The sequence below is a fragment of the Mixophyes fleayi genome, chromosome 12, assembly GCF_038048845.1.
Source record: "Mixophyes fleayi isolate aMixFle1 chromosome 12, aMixFle1.hap1, whole genome shotgun sequence".
In the NCBI taxonomy this organism is placed as follows: Eukaryota; Metazoa; Chordata; class Amphibia; order Anura; family Limnodynastidae; genus Mixophyes; species Mixophyes fleayi.
In genome coordinates, this window is record NC_134413.1 from 44,596,299 (window position 1) to 44,613,673 (window position 17,375).

Here is a 17,375-nt window from a genome sequence, read left to right on the forward strand (position 1 = left end):
AATTTCTTCGTTTCACCACGGGAGGCGATGACATGGCTGGACGGTCTTCCGCGAGAGAGAAATAAACGTGCCTTAATTGTATATGTTGAAGTCCGTGATTTTGCCTTACAGGTTTGGCAGTGGAGGGCCAGCTATTACTTTTTCTAAAAGTTTTGTGCTATTTATAGCCAAGTTTGTATAGCTCCCAAGTTCGTTCTAGTTTATAGAGCTTGTTTAGGGTAAAAGTGTACCTTAGTTTCAGGAAAAGGGGTATACGGAGTGGGGGTTGGGGAGTTAAATTGTTACAAATGTACTTTTGTATTGTTTATACCACAATGTTTTTACATTTGCCTATAACTCAGGAAATTGTTTTTGCCTTGGTATGCGCAGGGCGGGTCTCCATTATCTTCCTTCCAGCTAAGTGCTCCGTCCGTTTGATATATATCCGATGTTTTCCAAAGAAGTATGATTGTAAATGGCTGTAAGTAGATCTGGAGGGGAAGGGCTCAGACTACAGACATGGAATGTTAGGGGATTGAATGAAAAGATCAAACGCTCCCTGGTGTTAAATCAGCTTCGAAAATATAATGTAGATATAATATGTTTGGCCGAGACACATCTCTACGTCAGCAAAGTTTTAGCCTTAAAGCGTCAGTGGGTAGGATGGACTTATCACTTAACGTACACTGCCAACTCTAGAGGAATATCTATACTGGTAAGGAAATCCTTGACCTTTACTTTAGAGCATGTGGAAATTGATCCCTATGGTAGATATGTGTTCCTAAGGGCAATTGTTAACTTTTCCCCACTTATTATTTTGGCAATATATATTCCACCGCCATATAATAATGATGTTTTGTGTAAAGCCTCCTCATTCATGGTGCTATCTCCGGCTACCCCAGTGGTATGTCTGGGAGATTTTAATAATGTTCTACACGCAGGTTTAGATAGATGGCGGGAGTCAGGTGTATCATTACAAGGTGGTCCCACCCCTTTCTCTCGGGTAGTAGAAGAAATAGGTCTGGTAGATGTATGGAGATGCAGAAATCCTAATAAACAGCAATTTTCATGTCATTCAACTAGCTATAACACCTTTTCCAGGTTAGATGTGATCTTACCTTCCTTGTCCCCATATGTAACTTCGATAGAATATTTGTCCAGAGGTATCTCAGACCATTCCCCGGTCCTTGTTGGTATAGACTTGTCAAGTGATAGAGGAGTAAGATTTTGGAAGCTACACCCATGCTGGCTGAATACGATGGGTACGGGAGTAAGCCTTACAGTTCCTTGGGAAGGGTTTTTTACTGACAAAGGGTCAACGCATATGAATATTCTTTGGGAAACATTCAAGGCCTTCTTGAGGGGAACCCTAATTAAAAGTATTGCTGAAATCAAGAATTCCAACAGGAAAAGAGAGTCTGATTTGTAACAGCGTTGTAGAGATTTGGAATGTTTATATATAAGCTCACATACCCCTGATCGTCTACACTGGTTAAGGGCTCAGATAGAATGGAGAGATTATCTCCTAGATAAAACTAAATGTCGGCTCTGATTTTCCCAACACAGGCAATACTCAGAGGCGGATATGGGTGGAAGCTACTTGGCTTGCCTTGCAAGGGATCAACAGTCCAGTAGAGTAATCTCAGCAATTTATAATAGTCAAAAAGAAAAATTTTTTTTAGAGGTGGCAAAATCGTTGATACTTTTTATCAATACTATGAAGAAGCTTATACCTCAAGAGCCAAATATTCTCAGACTCAGCTGTCGGGTTACTTGGACTCTATTAAACGTCCTTGTTTTTCTCAGGACTCTGCATCTCTTTTGAATGCGCCTATTACGGTGGAGGAAATAGAGTCTGCTATATCCTCGTTCCCTGGTCATAAGGCACAGGGAATTGATGGCCTCCCTATAGAGCTATATAAAAAGTTTAAAGACTTTTTTAATTCCCCAGTTGCTAGATTTGTATAATGGTCCATTTGAACTGGGCTCATTGCCTCCATCTATGTCAGCGGCGCTAATAATGGTCTTGCCGAAACCTGGAAAGGATCCCCTTTATCCTGAGTCACATAGACCTATTTCTTTACTATGCACCGATGTTAAGATACTGGCCAAGATACTTGCCTCTAGGCTTAAATTAGTTATTTCCGAAATAATTCACCCTGATCAAACGGGCTTTATGCCCGGTAAATCCATCGTTTCAAATCTAAGACGTCTCTATACTCACATTCAGTTGCCCCATGTGGCCGAGGAGGGGGCAGTGGTGGTGTCCTTGGATGCTGCCAAGGCCTTCGACTCGGTCGAGTGGGGGTATCTTTGGGAGGTACTGCATAGATTTGGGTTGGGGGTGGAGTTTATTAAATGGATACAGCTATTTTATTCGGAACCAACAACAAGAGTTTCTGTAAATGGCTACACATCTCCCTCTTTTAGCTTGGGGCGAGGAACCAGGCAAGGCTGTCCCCTGTCTCCAATATTATTTGCGTTGGCCATAAAACCCCTTGCCTGCTTGATTAGGGACCATCCGTTAATTGTTGGGCTCCCAATTGGAGAGGTTTGTGATTATATAGCTCTTTATGCTGACGACATGTTACTGTTTTTGTCAGACTCTGATTCCTCGTTGAACTGCCTACTGGAGGTGGTTAATACATTTGGAAAATTTTCAGACCTATTGCTCAACTGGGATAAATCTTATATATTTCCCCTCCATGGTGTAATTCCCTCTGAGGATAGGTCTAGCCACTTTCTTAAATGGACCAAAAGGTTTAAGTATCTTGGTGTCTGGATATCTAATTTGGCTAGTGAATTTGTTTCTCTTAATATAGATCCGGTTATAGAATATTCTAAAGTAAAATCACATATTTGGAAAAGACTTCCCCTTACGGTAATGGGAAGGATTCAACTTTTCAAGATGGTTATACAGCCTAAATTCCTATAATTCTTCAGCACTCTCCGATATACCGCCCCCGAGCAGTGTTTAATAGAATAGACAGAATTATTTCCTCGGGAGAAGGTAGAACACGTATCCGAATGTCTATTTTGTGTAGAGCTAAGGCTGATGGTGGATTAGCGCTTCCGAATTTGAGAATATATTATTATGCAGCACAACTTGCCCATTTGATTAATTGGGCGGGAGATCAGATTCCTCTGGATGTGTTGGGCTTTCTGGCTATAGCATATGCTTCAGGTGGTGCACTCTTGCTGCCTATGGGAATATTGCCCCAATAGTTAAACAGGCTGTTGAAATCTGGCGTATTTCTCAAAATATAGTGGGAAATGAAGGTTACGATCCTTTTACTCCTTTATGGCATAATCTCTCCTTCCCGGAGCTTTGAAACTGAGAGAGTATAATATTTGGCAAAAATATGGTATAGTAAATATTGGACAGTTATATCAGTCTGGTGCATTGAAATCCTTTGCATAATTATCACAGAAAAGGGGGATACCTAATTCTGCATTTTACCGTTATCTACAACTTCGGCATTCCTTGAACGCTCAATTTCCTACCTCTACTCCCTTAATTCAGACATCTTCCCTTAAAACCCTTTTACTAAATGTGGGTACAAATAAAACTATTTCATAGTTCTATTCAATAATTAATGGTTCTTTGGCCCCTAGGGATTTAGAATCAGTGAACGTGAAATGGAAGGTGAATCTGGGTCAGCTAACGGAGGAGGAATGGATTCACATGCTTAAATCTATTCGCAATGCTACAACCTGCCTCCGGTACCAACAAATACATTTATATATATTCCACAGAGTTTATCTGACTCCAGTCGGTTTGCACCGTATGGGTCGGAGAGATGATGCATCCTGTCCAAAATGTAGTTTTTCCCCTGCAGATTTTTGGCATATGTTATGGGAATGTCCAGTAGTAGGTGCTATCTGGGTAAAGGTCTGGAAATGTGTGACTGATACAATTCCAATGGCTCCCCATATGAATCCCAAAATCTGTCTTTATGGGATATCGCTAGAAGATCTAATTGATAAATATCCAGCTGTTTATATTTTCAATTTAATGACACCCGCTAAAGTGGAGATTTCCCGGACATGGTTTGCACCTGATCTTCATAAGTGGAGAGCCCTGGTTAATAATACAGTGCAACATGAAAAATATGTATATACTAGTAGAAATGCTAAAGCTAAATATCCCAAATTTTGGTCTATGTGGTATACATCTAAATACAGAGTTTGTTCGAACGATCTGGTGTTCCTGGATTGAAGCTTGAACTACGGTGGGAGGGGCTGGGTGTCTGGGAGGGGAGACTCGTTCTGTGCAAAATAAATAAAAAATAAAAGCTACAAAATATACGGAAAGTATGTGGATTATAGAAATGTACAATATGGGGGCGTTGGAGTGTAATCTATGCATTAATATGTTGTTAATATGCAATGTTTGATTATTGGATCACTCTGTTAATTGTCTATTTCTGTAGATAGAAAGTCATAAATGGTATAGGCTATAAACTGTGCCTCACCAATGTCCTGTTCCTAATGACTGGAATGAGATTAATGGCCAAATATTGAATGGTGCAATTATTGTATTTAGCTTGTTCCATGTATAACTATGTATGAAAATAGTTGATGTATCGGAGAAGCACTTCAAAGCGAATTATGGTGTATGTTTAAATGTTTAATTGTTTTTGTATGGTCACTTTTTTGTTATGTGTGACTAAAAATTAATTAAAAAACTATCTGATTTAAAAAAAAAAAAAAAAAAAGAGTTGCCAAAATTCTCCAAGTTAAATAATCTGAAATCGTCCTTAATTTCTCCAGAATAACCATCCAGAGATTCTAATTTGTATGGACTCATCTAAGTCCATGCTTGTTTGAGATCTTAACCCCTTCCTCATATGCATTCCATATAAATCTTCCTTGGTAACAAAGGACACCATCATCCAATAAACAAATTCTTTAAATTAACCAGGGAGCTAGGGATTGTTTCCTTTAGGCCAGCGGTTCCCAAAGTGTGCACCCTGGCTTCCAGGGGTGCCAGAGCCAGAAAAAGGAGGGTGAATTTTTTTTTTTACCAATATGGCGGCACCCAGGACCCAGCATCCTCCTCTCTTTTGCCGCTTGTCACTGAATGTTGGCCGTGATGATGCCCAACATTCAGTGACAAGCGGCAGGAGAGGGGAGGATGCCGGGTCCCGGGCGCCACCGAATTGGTAAGTTTTGTTTTGATTTTTCTCTTCCTGGCACACAGGATACAGAGGGGGCACAGAGTGTGTGGATGCAGAGGGGGCACAGAGTGTGTGGAGATGAAGGAGGGCACAGAGTGTGTGGAGATGAAGGAGGGCACAGATTGTGTGGAGATGAAGTAGGGCACAGATTGTGTGAAGATGAAGGAGGGCACAGTGTGAGTTAGCTGTAAATTATTCTTTGACAGAAATATAATTGAAAAAAAAAAAAAAAAAAAGAGGCTTTTTGTACTTCTGTTAAATCCGTTTCTCTGATTCCGTCTGGGGGACACTGCTTACCATGGGTTGTGGAGGGGAGCTCGGGAGTTGGCACCTAGCTAGTTAACTTCAGCACTGCTAACAGACCCCTCCCCTCTACAATCCCCCTGCCTCTTCCTCTTCCTGTCAGTTAATTAAAAAGCCCCAAGGAGAAAAGGCCAATCAACCAAGAGCACACAGAAGTAAAGCAGAAGGGAGGGATCAGACGGAATCAGAGAAATGGATTTAACGCAAGTACAAAAATCCTCTTTTCTCTTTCATCCAGTCTGGGGGACACTGCTTACCATGGAGATGTTCTAAAGCAGCCCCCAATGGGTGGGACCACTCTGAAAGCCCGGCCCGTAGAGCAGTACGGGCAAAATTTGCATCCAAAGACGCAAATACATTAAACTGATATAACTTTGTAAAAGTATGGACAGAAGACCAGGTGGCTGGTCTGCACAGATGGTCGGCAGAAGCCTCATTTCTCGCTGCCCAAAATGCCCCCACCGATTTGGTGGAATGGGCCGTAAGTCTCTCTAGTACAGGATGGTTAGCCCTGATATAGCCTGTGTAATTGTAACCCTAATCCATCTCGCAATTCACTGCATTATCTATGATAATAGAGGACAAACAGAAAATCGGTACTCCGAATTTTGGAAAGCTCTCTTAACATAAATGCGGAGAACCCTAACAAACATCTAATTTCTCCATATACACCTGATCAGACTGAGAAGCTGTCCGAAAGACCAGAACCACAATTTCCTGGTTCAAAAGAAGACCTTGTAAGCGTATCAAGCACCCGGATAAGATCCCAAAGTGCTATAGGAGGAGTGTAAGGAGGCTGGATCTGTAAGACCCCCTGAAGAAACCTTCTAATGTCTGGCATATCCGCTAACTTCAGGTGGAAGGAAACTGAAAGGGCAGATACCTATACTTTTAAGGAACCTAAGCGGAGACCTGCCTCAAGATCATCCTGAAGAAAGGCCAGAAGTCGGAAAAGACCAAAAAAGAGAACGTATGACAAGACCTATTTTCATCTCCATCTGATATAGGCTCGCCAAATGCGATGATAGATGCCAGTCGAAACAGGCTTATGAGTTTGTAGCAGAGGGTTCACTACACTAGGGAAGAAGCCCCTAAGCCCTCCAGAGCCTGGCTTCAACAGCCATGCCGTTAAATTCAGGCGAGGTAAATCCTGGTGACGAAAAAGGACCTTGAAGGAGAAGATCGTCTCGCAACGGGAGATGATGCTTTCGGTTTTACCGCCATAGAGATTATGTCCGCGTACCACACTCGCCACGGCCCTGCAGGTGCTATCAGAAATACCGGCAGAACGCCCTGCCTCACTCGGCTGAGTACTCGAGGAATCATGGGAATTGGGGGGAAGAGATATCTCAACCTGAAGTCCCCCGACATGGTCATTATGTCCGCTGCTACTGCCAAAGGTTCCCTGCCCCTGCGCCAAACCTGGGAACCCTTTTGTTGTGTCTGGAGGCCATGAGGTCTATATCCGGTAGACCCCACCCTCTGAACAGCTTCCGGATGGAGGGACCCTTCCCCTGGCATCATCGCATTGTGACTGAGATAATTGGCCTCCCAGTTCTTTTTTCCTGGAATGAACACTGCCAAGATTGCTGGAACATATTGTTCCGGCCAAGCGAATATCTGAGCTGATACCCGCGTTGCAGCTATGCTTCTCGTTCCTCATAGCTTGTTGACGTATGCCGCAGCCGTGGCATTGTCGGACTGCCCCCCCCCCCCCAAGAGCCCAAAGGAATTGCCTTCAACTCTAACGTGTTGATGGATAGGGAGGACTCCTGGGCTGATCAAAGACCCTGGAGCCTGAGGTGAAGGGCTACCACCCCCCCAACCTTTTAGGCTGGCATCCGGGGTTGACTATGCTCCCTGACCATGGAGCAAAAGACCTGCCCACCGACTTGTGATCCGAAATCAGCCACCCCTGAAGCAACTTTCTCACATTCGGAGACAGAGAGGTCTTCTGGCAGTCCAAATGTAGGTGGGATCCCGACCATTCTGTCAAGAGGTCTTACTGAAATACCGGGAATGAGCCCAACCGAAGGGGATCGTCCCGAAGGAGGCCACCATCTTCCCTAGAAGATGGAACAACTGAATTGAAGGAGTGGGAGAGGACAAGACATGAGATGTTATCCTCTGAACCGACCTGATTTCCTCTTCTGGCAGAAACACCCTCTGTTGTTAGGTGTCCATTATGAATCCCAGGAAGATCATACGTTGGCTCAGAACCACCCGGGATTTGTTTAAGTTTATTAACCACCCATGGCTCTCAAGAAAGCTATGGTGAGGGACAAATGCTGTTGCAAGCAAACCTCCAAGGCGGATTTTGTGAGATCGTCTAAGTAGACCACAACCTGAACTCCCACTGAGTGAAGACAAGTTGCAATAACTGACATGATCTTTATAAAAACCCCTGGAACCCTGGAGAGGCCGAAGGGAAGAGCCCAAAATTAATAGTGGAAGGTCCCCACCCTGAATCTCAGGAGAGACTGATGACCGCTCCAGATAAGAACATGAAAGTATGCATCTTTTATGACTATGGAAGCTGTAAACTAATTCCTTTGCAATCCAAATATTACTGACCTCAGGGACTCCATCCGAATTTTGTCCACTGTTAAGTGCACATTTAATTTCTTTATATTTAGGATGGGTTAAAAGGAACCGTAAAGCTTCCTGACAAGAAAATATTTGAATAAAACCTTTCCCTTTCTGGTTTTCTGGGACTCTGCAAATAATTTCTTGCTGAAAGAAGAGAGGCGATAACTCTATATTGCCTGTGTTCTCTGAGGATCTCGGGTAGCGGGGTTACAAGAACTTTGTGGAACAGGACCCAAAAGATCTATCATTTACCCCCTTCTTATAATGCCCCGAATCCCAGGGTCCTGAGAGGACGCTGTCCATGTTAGGACCTAGCTCTGTCTGAGAAGCCTCTAGAATTTGTTAGTTGTCTGTCCCTGGATGACTGGCCCCTAGGAAGGAGGTTCCCCGAAAGGACTGCCTCAAGGAGCTGAAACACATGGGGTGGCTCTGCCTACTTTCACTGGCAAAAAGGTGTCTTTGCCACCCTTTGCCTGAGTATGAAATGGTTTAATCCGGCCCGTACAAACCTGATGGTGAAAAAGGAATGGGTTCTAGGGATTTTCCAGATTCCGAAACAGCCTCCCAGGATTTCAGCCATAAGGTTTTTCCTTGCTGAAATTGCCGAAGCTTGAATAGAGGAAGACACAGACGCTGTGTTCTGAGCTGCCTCATAAGGATAACCAGATGTCTCTTTTAAATGTAAAGCTAAGGAAAGCAATTCTGAATACTGCAAGGCCTCAGCCAGCTGCTCTGCCCATGTTTCCATGGCTCTAGTGAACCAAATGTGGGTCTTAATGAAGAACCCGCTGCTACCAAATTAGACTTTAGCTGATAATCAATTTTGCGGTCAGTGGTGTCCTGCATAGATGCAGTGCCCGGGACCAGCAGGATAGTGTGGTGGGCTAACGGGCTATAGGAGTATCCACCCTAGGGATTCCTTTACAGCGAGCCAGATCCTCTTCTTGTAATGTATCTACGTAGGAGAATCTTTTTGGTATAGAAACTTTTAATCAGGTTCTTTCTCTATTCCCTCAGCAATAACTCTCCATTCCACCAAAGGAGGAAAACGAATAACCAGACTTCTGTTTATAGGACTAGGATCCTCTGCCTCTGGGAGGTCCAAGGCCTGCCTCACCGCTAATATCAAATAATCAATGGCCTGATATCTGGCAGTTTCTTCCTGATTAGATACATGAACCTGGTCAGGATCAAAATTTGCTTCCCCTTCTTCATAAAAGGATTAGTGGATCTAAACCGCTTTCTTTTAGTAGGGCCCAAATATGGAGATACCAGTAACTGGTTTAGCCTGTCTAAACCCTTTATTAATGATGAGAACCCTACTGGTTCTGCCAAGACAGGGGTCTGATCAGTTATTAAAGAAGAAGGGCCTGCTATAGCCGTCCCAGGAGAAGCAGCCGCAGCAGGACACCCCCCCCCCGGTCGTGACAACATTGTGCAATACAGAAGAAAACGCTGCCGAGCTTGTCACTAACTAAGTAGATTTAGTGAGACGCTAGGGTAAAGAGGGAACTGACTGTGTAAAGCCGTCCAGGCCGGTTCCTCCAACAGAGAGGCTAAAATCTGCTGTGTTTGCGCAGATGGGGGGGCCCCCTTCGCAATCAGAAGACAGTGCCAACGGGTCCCTCTGGCCATATGGTAATATATGGTAATTTAACCTTACCTCTATAAACAGGTAAAATATTTTTCAATAGGACCTTTTCCTTTATCTAACATTTTACAAAGAAAAAAAATCTCCAAGCACACCAGACTTGAGGGAGACAGAGAGAAAAAAAGCAAGTGATCAACTAATCTATAGTAAAAGTTGCACTTGTCTCTTTAAATAAACAATGTGATTTTAGGCAAGTAGAGTACAATAATATTACCCCTAATAGCCCCATTTTGTCAGTAAACAATATACAGTTTTTATAAATGCTTAATAAAAATAAAATACTTAGCCCAAAGGCCAAACACAGGAGAGAAGTCCATCAGCGATGTCCTGATGCCTGCTCCCAAAAGGCTGTCTCTGTTCCCGGGCTTCTTCTTAGTTCCAGAAGACTGGAATACTGCCAATAAATTGAAGAGCAGGGGAGCTCTATATAATTTTAGCTCCCGCCTCTTCCGATATTCTGTCTTAATTTTTCCCTTTATTCTTCTATTTAAATAAAAAAAAATAAAAAAAAAATAATTAGCAGAGTAATGGAGACCTTGAAAAGATTGAGGTCTCCTGCAGCGGTTGGACCCCGATGCCCCCTCCTATGTATGAGGGGGGATCTTGGTATTTCCCCCTTCTGTTCTCCTCTCTCTCCTCCGCGGATCCAAGATGGCTGCCGACATTTTTTATCCGATAACCGGCGCTCTATGCCTGCAGTGGCAGCGCTGGTTATCGGGGAGGCTGAGAGTGACAGCGGTCCGGAGAGACCGCTTGTCACTCTGATGTAAACCCTGCAAAAAAACTCAGTCAGTGAGAGCCCTCGGCTCTCATCTAACAGAGCAGGGTCTATGCTGCGGTCTTTTGGGAGTGTGCTCTCTATGATAGAACACACTCCCAAGTCTGCTGTCAAAAGAAAAGTGCCTAAACTAAAAATTAAAAGTTAAATATCTGAAAAAATTAAATAAAATTAATAATCTCACTAGTTAAAAATCTACAGCCCAACTCCTTTGGGCACCTAGAAAAAACTGAGAGGAAGAGGCAGGGGGATTGTAGAGGGGAGGGGTCTGTTAGCAGTGCTGAAGTTAACTAGCTAGGTGCCAACTCCCGAGCTCCCCTCCACAACCCATGGTAAGCAGTGTCCCCCAGACTGGATGAAAGAGAAATATACTTTTCCCTTGGATTTATGTGTATTATTTTTGCATACAACTAAATAAGTAATTTCTGTCCTGATCTAAATACTTATTACGTTTTTTTGACCCAACTACTTATAAAACGGGACTCTAATTATTTTGGAGGGGTGCCTTGAAAAAATTATGGAGACTCTAAGGGTGCCGCAAACTGCAAAAGATTGGGAACCACTGCTTGCAAAAACAAACAAAACAAACCCTTCACAATGCGTAAATAGTTTATCACAGGCTCCACAAACCTGAAAGAGTACTGAGAAGGGAGAGTACTTACTGACTAAATAACCAACAAAACCACCAATCCAAAATGAAAGCAAACTCACACTTAAATAGGGGCTTAGCTAGGATGGGTGCTCTGCACTGTTTAAAGGTGGACTCAGGCTCCATCCTGTTGGCAATTAAAAAAATAACAGTATTCCGTCGCCTGGTGTTGAGGAGATCCACAATAATTCTTGGTGCTTAACCATACAGCAGAATTCAGCGGTGTCCAGCAGTGCTGTCTAAGAGGGGCAGGGAATGGCACTTGCGGTTCCAAGGCTCTCTCCGCTATGGCTGCAGTGTCCTCCATCTTGGCACCCCCTTTGAACAAGCCGGTGGTATGTGTGCATGCGCATAGCACCAAAAGTAGGCGCTCACTATTCCCAGATGAAAATTCTGAGTCGAACTGCGTGTGCTACCATAGGTAGCAACTAGTTGCCCCAGGGTAGCAAACCCTAGCCCCGACTTATAACTTGTGGTGGATTTGCGGGACTTCAACACTAAGCCCACTAGCATACAGAAAAGAAGAAGAAAAAAAACAAAAAAAACCCAAAACAAAACAAAAAATACACTACCTGTCTTCTCTATCCTCAGCTAGTAAGAAGATGTTGATGATACTAGGGAAGAGGAGGAGTTGCACTATATACTATCTGGGGGGTGTTTCGGTTTCTTGTCTCTACATAAGGTTAGAAGGGACAAGGGTCGGACTGGGCCACCTGGGAATCAAGGAGATCCCGGTGGGCCCAACATGTGCACTCAATGCCAGCATGCAGTAGTGAGGCCTCTTTCTACCTTCTACGTAAAAGTCTGACTGATTAGTTGTAGCCACCTTGCTAACCCTAAATATCAGGAGGCTTTGTTTTCAAACCATATCGAAAGCACATTACAAAAGAACAACCCAATACCGATATATATATTACTTAAAGATGCAAACAAATCAATTGAGCAAAAATACAAACAATGTTGGTGTAACAGATAACAGTCAAAATCAAGTGACGCAGCATGGAACTACATAAAGAGAAATAGGTAGGGATAGAGATGTAACTTGTCAGCGCAAAGCTACTACATCCACTTGTTTTCAAATCTCCTGCTGCCTAGCTGCGTGAGGACTTAGTCAGACTTAAGGCCGGTAATGCAAGATTTGAAAAAAACAGTAAGTGGAAAAAGTGGTGCAGCGCTGAGGAGCTACAGTAGTACCAAAAGAAAATATAATCTTTATTCTGTGGGCTGACCACATCCCTTCGGTGTCGCACACAATATTTCATGGGCCCCAGTCAAGACACTGGAAGGGACTAACCATTTTTAAAGGCAACAGATTATTAATGAGGAAATCCACATTACTAGAATAATCTGTTCCTATTTTACAATAATAAATCTATATCTAAAACAACATGCACAAATCAATATGACATTGTTAAGTAAAGCCAGGTTTATAAAATAACTGCAAATATTGGTTATATTAACATATGAGTACATGCTAGGAACATTATAAATATGTTATAGCAGCAGTAGTACATTGAGCCATTCATTCATTGCTATTAGATAATTACCTGTTCATAGTAAAACTCACTTCTTTCCATTTCATTTTCAGCGTCATTTAGTGTGAACCACCACTGCAGTTCAGCAGCTTTAGACAATCTAAGGACTTCAGACAAACCCAAGTTCCCACCTGGCTTTTCTGCAGTAAACAATATAGAAATTGTTTAATCCCAGTTCACAAAGATTAATTTCAAAGTTAATGTCCAGGTCCTACGTAAATTCTACAATGCTAAAATTTACAAAAAATGCATATTTATTTTCTAAAAAGAGCCTGGTGCATTGTATTAAGACCTTTATTTTCAATAAAAAAAAAGAACAAAAAAAAGAAGAAGATTGGTTGATTCACGCAAGAGAATCAACCTGGCCTGGTTAAAGGACTATGGAGCTGGATTACCTCCTGTCGACCTGTGTGTTAATATGTTATGAGGATTTATTTTAGAGACTATAATATAAATGGTTGAAGCTCTAATATAAAATCAGAAAAGATGCAATAGTGTACAGTAAGTGATAAATTCATTTATTTTTAACAATGAAAAGCACTTACCCAGAGTTGACAATGTAAATACTTTGGACAATCTTACAACAAAGCTGGATTCCATGTGGAATACGTCTTCCGGGTTGTCACTCTTGATTAGATTAATTGCATCTCAATGAATGAAGTATACACTATTGCAAATTTTCTGATTTTAGATCAGAGCTTCAATGACTTAAGTGCCCAGGAATAAACCTCCCATGGAAATTAGACTGAAAACTCCAATGGGGCAGGGACTGTATGAATGATCAATATATTCTATGTTTCATATAGTGGCACAATATAAACAAACAAAAATATATTACCTTCCATTTGTTCAAAGTCTTCCTCTGTTGTGATGCTGAAATAAATAACACAATTGCTGTCTACAAAACATGTCCAATTTATAGAGGTGTGATGTTCCATTGATACAATCTTTGAGTTCCGCTTTTCCACAAAATGCTAATTTACAAATACAGTCTATCAATAGGGCTAAAGACAGTCAACTAATTTTCCATGTGGTATGGTTGTTGTAAGACTGGGAACATTTAATGCCAAACTCTGCTGATTGAAACACTCAACATTTTGCAACCAAATGGAAAGAGGTAAACCTTTTGTTAAATTTATACAAAAACTGTAAACACTTCTTGTAGCAGAGCATTTTTTATAAAAGCATGTTCCTACAGGCAACTGGACATCACTGATGCAATACTGCATAAAGAAAGAAAGGAGTAGGAGAAAACAAATTTAGGGGGGAATTCAATTGGCCGCGTTACTCTCAAAAGTAACGTGGCCTGCACACTATTACCATTACTACGGTAATGGTGCACATAATTACAGTTAGTACGATAATTTTAACACTCGGGGGCGCGAGCAGAAATCTGGGTTAAAATTACCATATGAACAGTAATAGTGCGCAGATCGCATTACTTTTGCGAGTACCGCGGTCAAGTGAATTCCCCCCTTAGAATGCTCACTTCATGAAAAATTATATTTGTACAATCTGTAATCGTGATAATCATTAATTTATAGTTTCAAGCTTTAATTTATTTTCATTGCTAAGTACTCACATTTTACTGCAGTTTTTCCCACTACAAAATGAGAAAAACTATTTACAGATTCAAGTACAACATTCATAAAATAGAAAACTAACTTTGAAAATAAATAGTTGTGACACTGATCACACACGCGTGCTGGGTTTTCACGGCAGCCTTCCACTACCATTTTCTTCATGGAGCAGGAACTACAGACCAGTCTCCCACATCGTCTGCAATGATGTCTGCGGTTAAACTAGAAGACATATATTCTAATTAACGTACAATGAAATTTCTACTGTGCTACATAACCACAAGAGAAGGAAAGATTACTAAAGATTAATTTTGAGGTCATTATTCAGCTTTAAAGTCAAGAGGTCTAATAAGCAGGATATTTAAGGATATTTACACCATCAGCTTTTATCTGGTGATGAGACAATCACTTAATTGGGGCCTTCTCCTTTTTATTACAGGTGCCACTGCTAGGTGTCTTCACCATACAGGCATTGGGTTTCTTCCATGGGAATGTACTTACTACTACTTTGCCTTCGATATTTAACCCTTCCATGACTAGGGGCAATTTAACCCTCCATTCTGGGAAACAACTGAGGAAGTCATTTATTGCATCATCACAGTGATGCAATAAATGTGCCTGTGCCTGATTTGTTTACCCTCCCTTAGGATGTAAGCTCGTATGAGCAGGGCCCCCCTTCCTTTCTGTCTCCATACCTGTTCTTCCGCTCAGTCTCTACTATATTTGCCTGCCTGGAGTTTCTGGAGTACTGGTACTTTGTGTTTATTGTTCTGTACTGTTTTACCTTGTATAGTCTACTGTTCGTACTTTGTACGGCGCTGCGGAAACCTTGTGGCGCCTTACAAATAAACAATAATAATAATCATCACAGTGGAAGTCCAGGGATGCACATTAAGAAGCACGTAGCATTAATTTTCGGTGCCCATTAAGTTTAAGTAACTCTTTCAGGGTGAAAATTTATTGCAAAACAAGGCTGTAATTAACAGCAGGGCTCCAATATGGGGCTGTGCATTGCTGCCATGAAGGCAGTAAAGCCTGACCACCATTTATGTTAATTTACAGACGATTGTCAATAAAAGTATTAAATAAAGGACAAAAATAATGCAGAGTTTATTCTAAGAAAAATACATTGTTACATATTCCACATTTATTTCAATATTTTGCTATTGGGCGCATGCTCATTGTAGTTTTACTGTCCTTTTCTTGACGAATGCTGTGTCTTTTTTGTTAGTTCCAAAGGTCTTTATTTTACACATCAAATATAATTTTTACAAAGCTCTGTTGAAGTTCAGAACGGATGTTGACTGGCACCTCTTGCACTTCTTTTACCCTATTTTGCCAGAGTAGTCTCTGGAGTCTCATTTTGGATTCATCAAATAAAGTGCAGACATGCATGAAAGATACATGTCTAATAGCTGCTTGCAATTTTACATGGTTGTATCCATTCTACAGAATTCACTCAATTTGAAATTGTTAATAGAATATGACTAAAAGTACATTCGATAATCAAAATATCATCATGTGTTAACTACAACAACAGTATAGCAGTCCCTGTAATTAGGATCTATTTATTTATTTTTTACAGCACCGATAGTGAAAGTAGAAGAATCACCAATCTTACCATGGTGAATTGCTCGTTTTTACAGACCATGCAGGTAACTTCAGTGTCATCTGGAGTCCATTGTGTTTTGGTTGGAGGTTTGTCTGGTGGTACAAATTCTGTAGACGACCTGTTCCTCCTATGTCCTTTATTTGGAGTACCTATTGGTGTTTGAAACAGAGATCGATCTGGGCAACGCAAAACAGCGGAATACAGGTTGTAAGGTTCTTGGAGTATAAAACTAGTCACATTTTAAAATGTGGGATTTGGACTGAATTCTGTCTACACACATTTAACCAAAATTATTAAGGAAAAATATTCTACCAAATGCTGCCTCAGTAAAGTGCACCACAATTTTACATAAAAGGACCTTTAGGCACAATAATTCACACATGAATCTTATACTGCAATGTTATTCAAAATCTGGTACATGCCAATTCTTTAATATATTTAGTTTCAAAACGGATGCATTGTAATGAAGTGATAATGCATGTATTGCTATTTACTAATAACTAATAGGTCTGAAATGCTGCTTAACATAGTAGCATTTGATATCAAAAGTTACTTCTGGAATATGGAAAGCGGGGTATGCAAAATAAAGAGACAATTATTTAACTGTAAGCAGGAAAATTCCTGGGATTGAGTATGGAAAATAGGGATAGTGTATCAACGCTACACGCTAGAAGACAAGGCACTTGATACAAATATCAAGTCCATAAATATACTGGTAGGTCAATTCGCATTTGACTGTGTGTATATATGCGTGTTTTTGTGTTGTAGAGAACATCTAATGGGCAGGGATTGATGTGAATGAATAAATATTCTCTCTACAGCGGTGCATATTATGGTGGCCCTATATTAATAATAATAAATTCCTCTGCCCTATAACACCCACATCTACCAGTAGCCAGGCAAGAAATAACAAGAGCTGCTATAAGACACATCTGCCAGAAACAATTAGAAGAAGAAAAGCTATAGTTCAGGTCAAAAAGGAGAGAGAAAAATCGAATGAATAGGCTCATACAGAACTTCCTGTAAGGCCAGTAGCACAAGATAACAGAGGAACTGGATCATGAAAGGAGGACCGAGAACCGTAACAAAAAAACACACAATATATGGGATTTTTGCCAACTAGCATTGAAATAAGTTCATGCAGTGAAAGTCTCATGGCTTCTTTAAAAAAAAAGAGACGCTGAAGCTGATCTAGAAACCTTTTTGCCACACTAGGCACTCCTATGCCAGTTGGGAGCAATGAAGAACGCTTAAGCCCCATTTATTCTGACTTTCTGAAAAACATGGAGTATCAGTGGAATAGCAAATAGAATAACTAGAACCACAAAGAAAATCTGAGAGGCGCGGCAACACATGATCCATGTGATCTGCTGCAATATAACTCCCAGACATTCAAAAGATCCTTTAAGACCTCTGGGTGCAGAAAACACTTGCCTAGACCTCTGGTGACTCAAGATGTCTTGTTACATGTTATCTGTGCACAATATGTAATTTTTTGAAATGGCAGGGATAAGTGCTT

General features: G+C 41.3%; 1 protein-coding gene across 6 annotated transcripts in view; it reads right to left on the bottom strand.

Annotated features, from left to right (window-relative positions):
• Positions 1–17,375, bottom strand: part of ZFYVE26 (zinc finger FYVE-type containing 26) — a 229,724-nt gene that overhangs the window by 59,121 nt on the left and 153,228 nt on the right. For 4 of the 6 annotated variants that reach the window (XR_012680192.1, XM_075192465.1, XM_075192461.1 and 1 more), the window contains 4 exons: positions 15,866–16,032; positions 14,330–14,466; positions 13,503–13,537; positions 12,677–12,804 (listed from right to left, as the gene is read on the bottom strand). Coding sequence is in view for 5 of the 6 variants with exons in the window: in XM_075192465.1 (XP_075048566.1) it covers positions 12,677–12,804; positions 13,503–13,537; positions 14,330–14,466; positions 15,866–16,032 (467 nt within the window). In the remaining variant the exon portion in view is untranslated. The remainder of the gene's footprint in view (positions 1–12,676; positions 12,805–13,502; positions 13,538–14,329; positions 14,467–15,865; positions 16,033–17,375) is intronic. The other 2 variants (XM_075192463.1, XM_075192462.1) reach the window with 1 other exon arrangement.